The sequence below is a fragment of the Microtus oregoni genome, unplaced genomic scaffold (assembly GCF_018167655.1).
Source record: "Microtus oregoni isolate MIOR12 unplaced genomic scaffold, Mior012 000044F_ref0000062, whole genome shotgun sequence".
In the NCBI taxonomy this organism is placed as follows: domain Eukaryota; kingdom Metazoa; phylum Chordata; class Mammalia; order Rodentia; family Cricetidae; genus Microtus; species Microtus oregoni.
Window position 1 is genome coordinate 19,104,674 of NW_024543218.1, and position 15,422 is coordinate 19,120,095.

At 45.2% G+C, this 15,422-nt stretch overlaps 1 protein-coding gene across 1 annotated transcript in view; it reads right to left on the reverse strand.

Moving 5' to 3' along the window:
- The window catches only part of LOC121434711 (dynein regulatory complex subunit 6-like), a 182,443-nt gene that overhangs the window by 120,125 nt on the left and 46,896 nt on the right, over positions 1–15,422 (reverse strand). Inside the window, exons 4-7 of the mRNA XM_041633614.1 lie at positions 10,311–10,378; positions 9,706–9,860; positions 8,926–9,035; positions 7,259–7,426 (exon numbers count right to left, since the gene is read on the reverse strand). Coding sequence (XP_041489548.1) covers positions 7,259–7,426; positions 8,926–9,035; positions 9,706–9,860; positions 10,311–10,378 — 501 coding nt within the window. The remainder of the gene's footprint in view (positions 1–7,258; positions 7,427–8,925; positions 9,036–9,705; positions 9,861–10,310; positions 10,379–15,422) is intronic.

Here is a 15,422-nt window from a genome sequence, read left to right on the forward strand (position 1 = left end):
CTATGTCCCCCTTACTCCTTACCCCTCAGTGCCCGCGAGTTGAGGGAGCTGACCCTTCCCCTCTCCAGCTCCAGCACTCAGGAGAGAGGCCCTTGCACCTTGCCAGGCAACACAGTAGAGCTGCCCCTGGTGGTGCCGGTGCGGGAAAGCTGACCCTGAGAGCGTGAAAGCAGGAGAACTGGACCCACCCCTTGGCCATTGCTGCAAGAATAAATAAAAAAGTTTAATTATTTTTTAAAAATATGACACTGGAATTTAAAGAGTTTATGATGATGGAAGAAACAGACAAGAAACAAGGAGATCTAAAGAATTAGAAACTGTTCATAATGGTAACTGTTAGGTCTCAAACCTTGAACAAAGGCTAAGGTGCTTATTAACACATCAAAGCTGGCTCTGGCCACCAGGTTCTCCCAGTATCCCTCAGCCCCTACTTGTTAAGGGGTCTTCCTGGTTGGCAAACACCACCATCTACCCCCAACTTCTCCAAACCAGGGGCTGGCTGCCGTTCCCTATATAACCTAGTCATTTGGGGCACACTGGTCCTTTTGACTATTTTGCCTGTCTCTTGGTTGGCGGCTCCTTCCTTGCTCTCCCAGGCCCATATCCTCCCATGGCCCAGCTCAGTCTGACCATGTCCACGCGGGACTCTGTCTGCCTCTGGCTGTGCTCTCTCTCACATGTAGGATAAACCTTCCTCTCAACCCCTGTCCTCCTCTTGTTCCTTGTTTGCAGTCAGTAACTATCCCCAGGAACACCACGCCTCCACAGCACGGGGAGTTTCAGTGGTTGTGGTTAGGAGGAGCCTCTCTGATGGAGCCCTGTAAGCCGGCACATGGAGAAAGCCCCAGGTAAGCTATCCACATGTCGGAGTAACACTCAGGGCAAGGATGAGCACACACACACACACACCCACACACACACACACACACACACGAAGCCTCCGCGATTTTCCTTCTGAATTTCCACCAACACTTTCTCCTTGTGTGTTTCATGTTTCCATCTCGGATTTACAGGCACATACAGACACCATGCAGGCCACCCTCTTCGGATTGAGGAGTCAGCGAGCTAAGAGAACCAGCAGAGCTATGTTGGGAATCCAGGCTTGCAGACTTTCCACCTCACGCCTTCAATTCAGCACTTAGTCCAACACGTTATAGCAGATAGCAACTGAGAGCTTGCTATAAGCCGGGCATTGCTCCAGCATTTTGAAAACACTAGCTGGTCTTTATAGGAGCAAACATAGAGGGTTTCATCCTGCACATCCACCATGAGACACGCTGGGACTAGAAAGATAAGCAGCCCAGGATGGCACAGCCAGCTGCACCATCAGCCACAGCCGCCTTCCTCTGCGGGGCAGTTTTCAGCTCTCCTGTGATCATCACTGTTGCAAGCCTGGTTCCTGAGGAAACTCACGAAAGCTGTAGATTAAAATCAAGTGTAGAAACTCTTAACTTGCTAGCATCCCTGAGGCTGAGACAATGGGAACGCGCTCCGGGGTAGGGCAACTCCTACCAAGATAAACTGTCCCTGGAAGAAATTCTGAAATGCTTTGTGTCACCAATGTTTTCATCACACCACAGATCAAGCCAACGAACACATCGTTCCGTGATAGCACAGCAGTCTGGAATAGCTTCTCCAGTCTGAAGCTTGTTTGGGACAGAGCCACAGAACGTTCAATCAAGTTCTGCTTGGTTCGTTAAGGTCAGGCTGACCCATAGGGTTATCAAAACATGGGTCTGAGAAGTCATTGAACATACTCTTTGATTTTTACAGTTCCAAGTAACTGAGCCCTACAGGCCTGGACCATCTGTTTCTCGCGCGCACACACACACACACACACACACACACACACACACACACATGTACCCAGTCTGGCCATGCTTTAATAGCTATTCAGGTTTTAGGATTTTTTCCCAAGTGAGATGAGTCAATGGTGCTGTAAAATCTGAAGGTGATTTCATAGCTGTTTCTGCAAGTCTACATGCTTTGTATCTTTTGCAAACAAAGAGCCACAGCTACTTACATCGTAAGGCAAGGCTTCCACCGTTAGCTAATCAAACAACTGCATTACTTAGATATATTATTCAGACTTTAAGTTCGTCAGCTAGAGGCTTCCCACTGTGTTGTGTACCCAATGCTTACACTATCATTGAAAATGGTCTTTGCCAACCCTCCCGTCAGCTCTGAGTTTGGCTGGCAGGTTGTCTGACTGTACATGAACACAACCAGTTGTTAAGGAAGCAGCATTCCTTAGTGAGCAAAAAATGATACCAAAGAAATGATCACTAAATGGTAACCTGACTTGTTTCGAGTTGGTGGAACCAGACCTAGAAACCGCATAGTTTCAAAGTCCACACAGTGTGAAGAACAGGTGAGTGACCTGATTCCAGCTGAGCTGCACGTTTCTGCCCTGTTTCCCAGGACCTGTCCTTCCCCCTCCTACTCCTGCTGGGTCCTGCCCCCACCTGCAGGGAAGTCCATGGCTCTGGTGCAAGCCACACCAGTCTGAGAGGGTGAGTGACCCACCTGCCAGCAGGACTGTTCCACTTCCTGGAACCTCCAAGACCCACTGCCCCTCCCAAACCCTCCCACATCACCATCCTCCCTGAGGGCAGCCTTTCCTGCCACCTCTGGCAGACTACCGGGGCTCAGGTACAGTCCACACCAGTCTGAAACACAGCACCACCTCGGGACCACTGCTGGGCCACTGCTGGGCCCAGATTTCCAACTCCGGTGGAATCCGCACTGCTCAGTGCAGGCCATGCCAGTCAGTCTAAGGAGGGACTTCTGCAGCTCACATGCAGGCCACGCCAGTCTGAGGACCGACTTCTGCAGCTCACATACAGACCACGCCAGTCAGTCTGAGGAAGGAGTTCTGCAGACCACACCAGTCTGAGGAAGGAGTTCCGCAGCTCATATACAGACCACGCCAGTCAGTCTGAGGAAGGAGTTCTGCAGCTCACATACAGACCACACCAGCTGGAACCACAGGGGCAGACCACAACAGTCAGAGAGATACTCCACACCTGTCAGTAGAAAAGAGTCCCACCACCAAAAGGCCAGCTCCAAACTTGGACAGAGACTCCCTACTAGAGCAGGGGTCACTAGAAATGCAGACCACAACGAATACCAACAAGGAAACAGAAACCAAGGAACAAAACACCCATCAAACAAAGACAAACTCAGAAGTCAGCCCCTAGGTCTATAATCACCCCAGACTGGATGCCTAAACTCCAGGGAAAGAAGACAATCAACAGCCAGGGTAATACGTTACCACCAGAGCCCAGCTAGCCCATGACAGCAAGCCCTGGATATTCCAAGGCAGCTGAATCACAAGAGAATGACTTTAAAACAACTCTATGAAGGTGATTAAAAATAAAAAAAACAATAAAATTCCTTACAAACTGAGAAAAAGACAAAGAAAAATTAGATGAAATCAATAAATCCCTAAATGAATGCCAAGAAAGCTAAATCAAACAAACAAACTGCTCAAGAAAATGGAAATAAAAGCAATGAAGAAAACACACAAATTGAAGGAATCCTGAAAATGGAAAATCTGGGTAAGCACATGGGAACCACAGATGCAAGCATCACCAACAGAACACAAGAGATGGAAGAGAGAATCTCAGGCATTGAAAACACAATAGAGGAGATAGATTAATCAGTCAAAGAAAATGCTAAATCCAATAAATTCCTAACCCAAAACATCCAAGAAATCTGAGACATTATGTAAAGACCAAACCTAAGAATAATAGGAATAGAAGAAAGAGAAGAAGCCCAGCTCAAACACCCAGAGAATATATTTAACAAAATCATAGAAGAAAATTTCCCAAGCCAGAAAGACATGCCTATATAGGTACCAGAAGCTTACAGTACACCTAATAAATTGGAGCAGAACAGAAATCCCCTCCCTACATAATAATCAAAACACTAAGCATACAGAACAAAGAAAGAATATTAGAAGCAGCAAGGGGGAAAGACCAGGTAACATATAAAGGCAGACCTATTAGAATCGCACCTGACTTCTCAACAGATACTCTAAATTCCAGAATGGCCCAGACGGACGTCTTGCAGACTCTAAGAGACCTTGGATGCTGGCCCAGAATACTATACCCAGCAAAACTTTCAACACCATAGATGGAGAAAATAAGATATTTCATGACAAAGTCCAATTTAAACAACATCTATCCACAAATCCAGCCCTACAAAAGGTACTAAAAGAAAAATCCCCAAAAGTTAACTATACCCACAAAAATGCAGGCAATAGATAATCTCAGAGCAGCAAAACCCTAAGAAAGGAAACACACACAGAGAGAGACCATCACTACCAACAAAACTAACAGGACTCAATGGTCATTAATATTCCTCAATATCAATGAACATTATTCACCATAAAATGACACAGGCTAACAGAATGGGTATGATCCATCACACAAGAAACACACCTCAACATCAAAGACATTACTTCAGAGAAAGGGTTGGAAAAAAATTTCCAACCAAATGGACCCAAGAAGCAAGCTGGTGCAGTTTACCTAATATCTAGCAAAACAGACTTCTAACCAAAATTAGTCAAAAGAGATGGAGAAGGATATTTCATACTCATCAAAGGAAATACCCACCAAGATAATGTCTCAATTCTTTACATCTATGCCCCAAACCTACAGGTACCCACATTCGTAAAAGAAACATTACTAAAGCTTAAATCACACATCGAACCTCATACATTAATAGGGGGAGACTTTAACACCCCATTCTACCAATAGACAGGTATGCCAGACAGAAAATCAACAAAGAAACAAGAGAACTGATGGATCTTATGACTCAAATGGTTTTAAGAGACATCTACAGAACATTTCAGAAAAAAAAAAAATATATATATATATATATATATATATATATATATATATATATATATATATATATATACACCTTCTTCTCAGCACCTCATGGGACCGTCTCTAAAACTGACCTTATATTCAGCCACAAAGCAAGTCTCATCAGATACAAAAAAAAAAATTGAAATAACCCCTTGTTATCAGACCACCATGGATTAAAGCTGTATTTCAACAACAGAAAGCTTACAAACTCAGGAAAACTGAACAACTCTCCACCGAGTTACTGTTGGGTCAAGAAAGCAGTAAAGAACTTAAAGACTTCATAGAATTCAATAAAAATGAACACACGACGTACCCAAACTCATGGGACACAATGAAACAGTGCTAAGAGGAAAATTCAGAGCGCTAACTGCCTGCATGAAGAATTTGGAGAGACCTCACACTAGCGACCTAATAGCACCCCTGAAACAAACCTAAGAGGAGTAGATGGCAGGAAATAATCAAACGGAGGGCAGAAATCAATAAAATAGAAACAAAAAGAACAATACAAAGAATCAATGAAACAAAGAGTTGGTTATTCAAGAAATAAAATAAACAACCCCTTATCCAAACTAACTGAAAGGCAGAGAGAGAATATCCAAATTAACAAAATCAGGAACAAAAAGGGACATAACAACAAACTCCAAAAAAATCCAGAGAATCATTAGGCCATACTTCAAAAACCTGTACTCCACAAAATTGGAAAATCTAAAAGAAATGGACAAATTTCTTAATAGATACCACTTATCAGAGTTAAATCAAGACCAGATAAGCAATTTAAATAGACCTACAACCCATAAGCAAACAGAAACAGTTATTAAAAGTCTTCCAACCAAAAAAAAAAGTTCAGGGCCAGACAGTTTTAATGCAGAATTCTACCAGACTTTCAAAGAAGTGCTAACATCAATACATCAATACTCCTCAAATTATTCCACACAATGAAAACAGAAGGAACATTGCCAAATTCTTTCTATGAGGCCACAATCACTCTGATAGCCAAACCACACAAAGACTCAAGAAAGAAAGAGAATTACAGACCAGCTTCTCTCAAGAGAATTGGTGCAAAAATACTCAATAAAATACTGGTAAACTGAATGCAAGAACACATCCAAAGATTATCCACCAAGAAGACCAAGTAGGCTTCATCCCAGAGATGCAGGCATGGCTCAACATACATAAATCTGTCAATGATTCACCATATAAACAAACTGAAAGAAAAAACACATCATCATCTCATTAGATGCTGAAAAAGCCTTTGATACCCCTTCAATACCCCTTCATGATAAAAATCTTGGAGAGATCAGGAATACAAGGGACATGCCTACACATACTGAAGGTAACATACAGCAAGCCAGTAGAGGGATCAGTTGTGGAGCCCAAGGCAGTCAAAGGCCCAGGAGAGCACAGCTGCCTAAATTAACCCTGTGCCACAGAGAGGATGAAAAGAAAAGGGCACACGACATGGCTGTGCACTCTAACGAAAACTCAGCACGCATTGACTCATGAGAAAACGTAAAACAAGCCAAATTTGAGAGATGCCCTATAATAAGACTTGCGTAATTTTCATTTCAAGGGCCCAAAGATTAAAGGCTATGGAATTGATCTGGGCTGAAGAAAATCAAGAAGACGTAACAACTGAGTACAACATACAATCTGGACTGGTCCGACTGCCTTGGTGGCTGACTGTAAGAGAATGGCCTGCTTCAGTTCTTCAGGCAGAACAACTCTCTGTCGGATCTGAGACTTTTCTATGCGTCCTGGCTCATTGTCATACATAGAAATGTGCTCAAGAGTGGTGATGTTTAAAGCAAACACAATTTTAGAATTGTGGAGCTATGACTATAAAGAAACAAACCTATTTCAACAGTGCTGACCCCACAAAAGGGGAAGAAAAGCCTGCTGTCGTGGGTTCTGAAAGTATATGCACAGGAGCCTGAAATTATCTGAAGGTCCTCTGTGTTGTCTTAAGATGGATAGCATAAGCCTCGATAAAGAAGGAAATATTCGCAAAGACAAAATAGGTCAGAGAGACAGACAGATGTACATGTTGGCAGTACGATATCACTCAGACCACTGACAGTAAAGAGAAATTACTAGAATGAGTGATAGATTTTAAGCTTTATTTCTTGACATCAAAATACTCGAGAGGCAAAAGAGACAACGTTAAGTGCGGTGGAGGGAAATACTCAAATATATTCTAGATAAAGGGTTAATGTTGCCAAACTATATAAGGAACTATAACAAACAAGTGTGAATTACAATAGAAAAGGCGGTCATGACAGGTAATTTATAAAGGAGGGAGCTACAGGCACCACACGCTCACCCTAACGCCAAGCTCTCCACAGATCGCAAGGCCTGCAAACATTCAACAGAGCCCTACCCACCAGCGTAATCGCTTGATCCGGCAGCGCTGCGATGTCAAATTCCACAGGCACAGCCGACAGGGCCGAGTCAGAGGCACTTTGCTCGGGGCTAATGGGCTTTTCCTCAACTGCTTTGGACTTCGAAAGCTTGTACTTCCATTTCCTCAGCTGAAGTTCATGCTTTAAAATCTGCAATGAAAATAACTTATAAACTCCACGGGCTTGTCCTAAGGGTCAAAGGCAATGATGCCTAGAAAGCCCACACCTGGCATAACATTAGCACCAGGGACACGCTGCTGATTGCCATGTGACCTGGTGTTATCTCCAAAGATGAGAGAACTGTGGGTCACAAAGTGGCGTGTCCAGCAGCAGAATCACCAGTGTAGGGACACGGAAGGAAAGTGTTAGCGAGGAGATAGCCAGGACAGGAGTTGAGGAAAGGTTTCAGAAACCTGTCTGATTTCTGGTTACAGCAAGCCCGCTTGAACGTGATACATTTCCTGAAAGCTGTAACGAGAATGCACTTCTACGGGTCAATGAGCAACACAATTTTAGTGTGAGGTCTTTACCTCATACTCTCAGGAAAGCCAGCACGCCAGGGATCACAGCTTTGGTGCCCAGCACATACCCTCGCTCACTGACTGCAGAGTGGCTGTTGGCCAAGAAGTTGTATAGGGGGAAGGAAATCCTAAACACTCATCTAACTACAATATATACAGCATAGAATATTGCTAATACCCACTCTACATACCAGCCAGGGCATGCTAAATAAACATCACGAGGCTCAAGACAGCCCCAACTTTTCTCAGGTTGGTTGTAGCTGACTATGTCACCGTTAGAACATCCGTGACCGGCACAGGTGATGGTCATAACACTACCTTGGTACACACAGTGGTTGCAAGCGTGGCGTGGGCAGAAGCAGAGTGAAGTGGTTTCCACAATAGGAAGAGGACAGGGGTAGCATGCAAAACAAGCCAACTCAGTGTCTGTCAGTTGTACACATCTAGAAAGCAGGACCTCTGCTTCACGCATGGCAGACCCCAGTGTTTCTCAGGCTTCACACATTCCTCCTGCACACGCGGCACCGGCTCCCCCAACAGTCTGATAGGTTGTGGGTGAGCGGGACTGCCGAGCCTGCCCTCGGAGGGCAAAGACTTAATTCCAACTTCTTTTCCTCTTTCCTATTTAACTCAACTTTGTATTTGAAAGAGATTAAAAGCATTGCCTACTAAATAATACGACTGCACAAATCTCAAGCTTATCTCTGTATCTGACTCAAGTACTCTGAATGTTCTAGAACAACCAGGGCAATTAAATACTCAAGTAATGAAAACAGAAGGGAGTTTTAACTTTTCAGGTGTTTCCTTGGGTCCTCTATTTTAATTGCTTAAATTATGAGTGGGTTTCCTAATTACAAATAATTCTCCAAGTTTAGCCATTAGTAATTAAAATAAATTTACTATTGAAACTGGCATATTAAATGCTGGAAAAAAAGCAACTTAATCTTACTTAGAAAAGGAAAAAATTTACTGAGTCCTTATCTTCTTCATTTTATTCATATCAGAGACTCTTGCAGTTTAGACATCTCAATATTAATTAAAGAATTCCTAGTGTCTTCACCAATATCTTTAAGTAAAATGTTAAAATGGCATTTCCTTCTTTTAAAAAAAAAGTGTCTGATATCATACCAAATCGTCTTCTCTTGATTTACTCCTCTGTCTGGCTTTCTCCTTCCATATTGCTAGGATAAATTTTTGCCTTTGGGTATAAAACATCTCTCGCAACCGGAGCAGCAAAACTGCAAGAAATGCACTTGGTTATTTCAAGTAGCGAGAGCTGTCTCTGAAGATGGATGAACGAATGCTTCTGACAGCTTGGACTTCATTTTAATCACACAATTAACTACTGCTGTAGCATTAGATGGCGCTCTAGAGACTTTTAATCCTGTAAATATCCCTGTGCCCTTAGAAACTGAAGATATATATAGTTGTATAGGGGGAAGGAATTCCTAAACACTCATCTAACTACAATATATACAGCATAGAATATTGCTAATACCCACTCTATATACCAGCCAGGGCATGCTAAATAAACATCATGAGGCTCAAGACAGCCCCAACTTTTCTCAGATTGGTTGTAGCTGACTATGTCACCTACATATATATTGCCTTTTTAAAAAAACAAATTTATCTTTTACAAAACTTGGACTTCTAAGCATTTCATAAGAAACATAACCACTACATAGTATTCGGATATTCAGAATTATGTGTTCTAGAATTAAATGGATTGTGTGATACACGTTAGAGGCCCATAACTCGAACACAGGAGCCAGGAAGAGCAAATAGGCTGGGGAGCAGGCAGCTTTCCCAGCTGCACCCAAGCTACGCGCTCTCTAGGTTTAACGGTTGGTATGCTGGTTGGCAGTATAATTGAATGCCCAAACTAGGTGCTGTGGGGTGGACATTTACCTACAAGTCTTTCTCTTGTGGTCTTCACATAGGAGAACCAGTGAATGAAAAATGATTTCAGACATCTAGCATTGTAATGTTCTATTGCTCTGTTCATTTTTTCGGCCATGATTGCCTCCTGATTTGCACGAGGTATTGCGACCTCCTTCCAACCACTGCAGGCAAAAGATACAGAAATACATTACTCTCAAAATAATACTTTGAGACTAGGGTAATAGAGTCAAAAATAAAAGAAGTGGAATAAAAAATGAGATGTCTTTTACTCCCTCAAAATCACAGCACACACGCACACACACACACACAACTTGAAGAAGTTCTGCTAATTAAGATGTTATAATAAACACATCTTGGGATAACATCATCCTCATAACTTCAATTTACACAGAGAATAACCTTCACGATGATTTTTTTTAAAAAGGGAATTTAAATTCCCAAACATATACAAACGCAAGGATTTTAGACAAGCTGTGTTTCAGAGGAGCAGTATTTTAACTAAGTACAAGCTCATCAAATATAAGAGACGCACAGAAGGCAGAGGTAGCCTTCCTCTGTGTGAATAATAGAAGGGATAAAAGACAAACAATACGGAGAAAACGCATCCTCACCCAAAATGGCTCTTCACTAAATGTCCAGTGTAAAATGTGCAGGCTTTCACCATCAGCTCTGGAGTCACCTAAGAGAGATAAGTAATTGAACTGTGCGTTAGAAATAAATAGAACAAAGCTGGGCGCGGTGGCGCGTACCCGTGATCCCGGCACTCCTGCTGCAGAGGCAGGAGGATCTCAAGGACGACGGTGCACAGAGCTCTAGGGCTCCCTAGCGAGACCCTGTAAAGCATAGAAGGTGGAAGAGAGACCCTGCAGGGCTGCCGAGGAACTGGGACAACAGCCTCTGAGGAGAAGAGGGAGGAATTAATATCACTTACATAGTTAGAAAGTGTATTTTTTCTTTTTTTATTTTTATTGAGCTATACGTTTTCCTCCACTCCTCTCCCCTCATCCCCTTTCCCCTTCTACCCTCTCCTGTGACCCCCATACTCCCATTCACTCAGGAGATCTTGTCTTTTTCACCTTCCTATGTAAACCCATGTATGTCTCTCTTAGGGTCGAACTGTATTATATGTGTCTATTATCATTTTTACTGAAGTCATATCATTTTGTATATTTTATAGATTCTTTGAAACTCCATACATACATACAATGCATTCTGAGCACGTTTACCTTCTACTCCTTACACTAACTTCTCCCAGATTCACCCCCGTAACATACAATTCCATGTGTCCCACCTTACACACTACTGAATCCAGCTTGCGCTGCTCACGTATGAATGGCCTTGGGGCCAACAACTGGAGCATGGCCAACCTACCAGTGTGGTTCTTTGTTTTGGTTGTTAACTCTTTGGGGGCCCACCACTTAGCTCCCACATAAATATATGCAGAGTCATTTTTATCTACAAATGCCCAGCCTCAGCATGGCTTGTTTCTAGCCAATGTAACTTCAATTATCCCATGTCTCTTTGACTACGCTTTACCTTAGGCTTTTTACCTTTCTTTTTCTATATATTTTTCTTTCCTTCTTACTCTGCAGCTGGTTGGGTGGCTGTGTGACTGTGTGACTGTGACTGTGTGACTGTGTGACTGTGACTGTGTGACTGTGACTGTGTGACTGTGTGACTGTGTGGCTGTGTGACTGTGTGACTGTGACTGTGTGTCTATGTGACTGTGACTGTGTGACTGTGTGACTGTGTGACTGTGACTGTGTGACTGTGACTGTGTGACTGTGTGACTGTGTGACTGTGTGTCTGTGTGTCTGTGTGACTGTGTGTCTGTGTGACTGTGTGACTTTCGACTGTGTGACTGTGACTATGACTGTGTGACTGTGTGTCTGTGTGGCTGTGTGGGTGTGTGACTGTGTGACTGTGTGTCTGTGTGACTGTGTGGCTGTGTGGCTGTGTGACTGTGTGACTGTGTGACTGTGACTGTGTGACTGTGACAGTGTGACTGTGTGACTGTGTGTCTGTGTGATTGTGTGACTGCGACTGTGTGACTGTGACTGTGTGACTGTGTGACTGTGACTGTGTGACTGTGACTGTGTGACTGTGTGGCTGTGTGTCTGTGTGACTGTGACTGTGTGACTGTGTGACTGTGTGTCTGTGTGTCTGTGTGACTGTGTGTCTGTGTGACTGTGTGACATTCTGACTGTGTGACTATGACTATGACGGTGTGACTGTGTGACTGTGTGGCTGTGTGGCTGTGTGGGTGTGTGACTGTGTGACTGTGTGTCTGTGTGACTGTGTGGCTATGTGGCTGTGTGACTGTGTGACTGTGACTGTGTGGCTATGTGGCTGTGTGACTGTGACTGTGACTGTGTGACTGTGTGACTGTGACTGTGTGACTGTGATTGTGACTGTGTGACTGTGTGACTGTGACTGTGTGACTGTGACTCTGTGACTGTGACTGTGAGACTGTGTGACTGTGACTGTGTGGCTGTGACTGTGACTGTGTGACTGTGACTGTGTGACTGTGACTGTGACTGTGTGACTGTGACTGTGTGACTGTGTGACTGTGTGTCTGTGTGACTGTGGCTGTGTGACTGTGTGACTTTCTGACTGTGTGACTGTGACTATGACTGTGTGACTGTGTGACTGTGCGGCTGTGTGGCTGTGTGGGTGTGTGACTGTGTGACTGTGTGTCTGTGTGACTGTGTGGCTATGTGGCTGTGTGACTATGTGACTGTGACTGTGTGACTGTGACTGTGACTGTGACTGTGACTGTGTGACTGTGACTGTGTGACTGTGACTGTGTGACTGTGACTGTGTGACTGTGTGACTGTGTGACTGTGACTATGTGGCTGTGACTGTGTGACTGTGACTGTGTGACTGTGTGACTGTGTGACTGGGTGACTGGGTGACTGGGTGACTGTGACTGTGTGACTGTGACTGTGACTTGTGACTGTGGCTGTGTGACTGTGACTGTGTGACTGTGTGGCTGTGACATGTGACTGTGACTGTGTGACAGTGACTGTGTGACTGTGACTGTTGGACTGTGGGACTGTGACTGTGTGACTGTGTGACTGTGTGACTGTGTGACTGTGACTGTGTGACTGTGTGACTGTGACTGTGACTGAGTGACTGAGTGACTGTGTGACTGTGACTGTGTGACTGTGACTGTGACTGTGTGACTGTGTGACTGTGTGACTGTGTGACTGTGACTGTGTGACTGTGTGACTGTGACTGTGTGACTGTGACTGTGTGACTGTGACTGTGTGACTGTGAGACTGTGTGGCTGTGTGACTGTGACTGTGTGACTGTGTGGCTGTGTGACTGTGTGACTGTGACTGTGTGACTGTGACTGTGTGTCTGTGTGACTGTGACTGTGTGACTGTGTGACTGTGACTGTGTGACTGTGTGGCTGTGACTGTGACTCTGTGACTGTGTGACTGTGACTGTGTGACTGTGTGACTGTGTGACTGTGACTGTGTGACTGTGACTGTGTGACTGTGACTGTGTGACTGTGTGACTATGTGGCTGTGTGACTGTGACTTTGTGACAGTGTGGCTGTGTGACTGTGTGACTGTGACTGTGTGGCTGTGACTGTGACTGTGTGACTGTGACTGTGTGCCTGTGTGACTATGACTTTGTGACTGTGACTCTGTGACTGTGTGACTGTGACTGTGTGACTGTGACTGTGTGGCTGTGACTGTGTGATTGTGACTGTGTGACTGTGTGATTGTGTGACTGTGTGACTGTGACTGTGTGACTGTGTGACTGTGACTGTGACTGTGTGACTGTGTGACTGTGACTGTGTGGCTGTGACTGTGTGACTGTGACTGTGTGACAGTGTGACTGTGTGACTGGGTGACTGTGTGACTGTGACTGTGTGACTGTGACTGTGTGTCTGTGTGACTGTGACTGTGTGACTGTGTGACTGGGTGCCTGTGTGGCTGTGACTGTGACTGTGTGACTGTGACTGTGTGACTGTGTGACTGTGACTGTGTGTCTGTGTGACTGTGACTGTGTGACTGAGTGACTGTGTGACTGTGACTGTGACTGTGTGACTGTAACTATGTGACTGTGACTGTGTGACTGTGACTGTGACTGTGTGACTGTGTGACTGTGACTGTGTGACTGTGTGACTGTGTGGCTGTGTGGCTGTGTGACTTTGTGACTTGTGTCTGTGTGACTGTGTGTCTGTGTGACTGTGTGACTGTGACTGTGGGACTGTGTGACTGTGTGGCTGTGACTGTGACTGTGTGACTGTGTGACTGTGTGACTGTGTGGCTGTGTGGCTGTGTGACTGTGTGGCTGTGTGTCTGTGTGACTGTGTGTCTGTATGACTGTGTGACTCTGTGACTCTGACTGTGACTCTGTGAAGGTGTGTCTGTGTGACTGTGACTGTGTGACTGTGTGACTGTGTGATTGTGACTGTGTGACTGTGTGACTGTGACTGTGTGACTGTGACTGTGTGACTGTGTGACTGTGACTGTGTGACTGTGTGACTGTGTGACTGTGTGACTGTGACTTTGACTGTGTGACTGTGACTGTGTGACTGTGTGACTGTGTGTCTGTGTGACTGTGACCATGTGACTGTGTGACTGTGACCATGTGACTGTGACTGTGCGACTGTGACTGTGTGACTGTGACTGTGTGACTGTGTGGCTGTGTGACTGGGTGGCTGTGTGGTTGGGTGGCTCATTGGCTGGGTGACTGGGTGAATGGGTGGCTCAGTGCCTGGGTGGCTGTGTGGCTGGGTGGCTCAGTGACTGTGTGGCTCAGTGGCTGTGTGGCTGGGTGACTGGGTGACTGGGTGGCTGGGTGACTGGGTGGCTGGGTGGCTGGGTGGCTGGGTGACTGGGTGACTGGGTGGCTGGGTGGCTGGGTGGCTGGGTGACTGTGTGGCTGGGTGGCTGGGTGACTGTGTGACTGTGTGGCTGTGTGTCTGCGTGACTGTGTGACTGTGACTATGGGACAGTGGGACTGTGACTGTGTGTCTGTATGACTGTGTGACTGTGTGACTGTGTGTCTGTGTGACTGTGACTGTGTGACTGTGTGTCTGTATGACTGTGACTTTGTGACTGTGTGACTGTGACTGTGTGACTGTGTGACTGTGACTGTGTGACTGTGACTGTGTGACTGTGTGACTGTGACTGTGTGACTGTGTGACTGTGTGACTGTGTGACTCTGTGACTGTGTGACTGTGACTGTGTGACGGTGTGACTGTGACTTGTTGTCTGTGTGACTGTGACTGTGTGACTGAATGACTGTGACTGTGACTGCGTGACTGTGACTGTGTGACTGTGTGACTGTGTGTCTGTGTGACTGTGACCGTGTGACTGTGTGACTGTCTGACTGTGACTGTGTGACTGTGACTGTGTGACTATGACTGTGTGACTGTGTGACTGTGTGGCTGTGTGACGGTGTGACTGTGACTGTGTGACTGTCTGACTGTGACTGTGTGACTGTGACTGTGTGTCTGTGTGATTGTGACTCTGTGCCTTTGTGACTGGGTGACTGTGTGGCTGTGACTGTGACTGTGTGACTGTGACTGTGTGACTCTGTGACTGTGACTGTGTGTCTGTGTGACTCTGACTGTGTGACTGAGTGACTGTGTGGCTGTGACTGTGACTGTGTGACTGTGTGACTGTAACTGTGTGATTGTGACTGTGTGACTGTGTGACTGTGACTTTGACTGTGTGACTGTGTGACTGTGACTGTGTGTC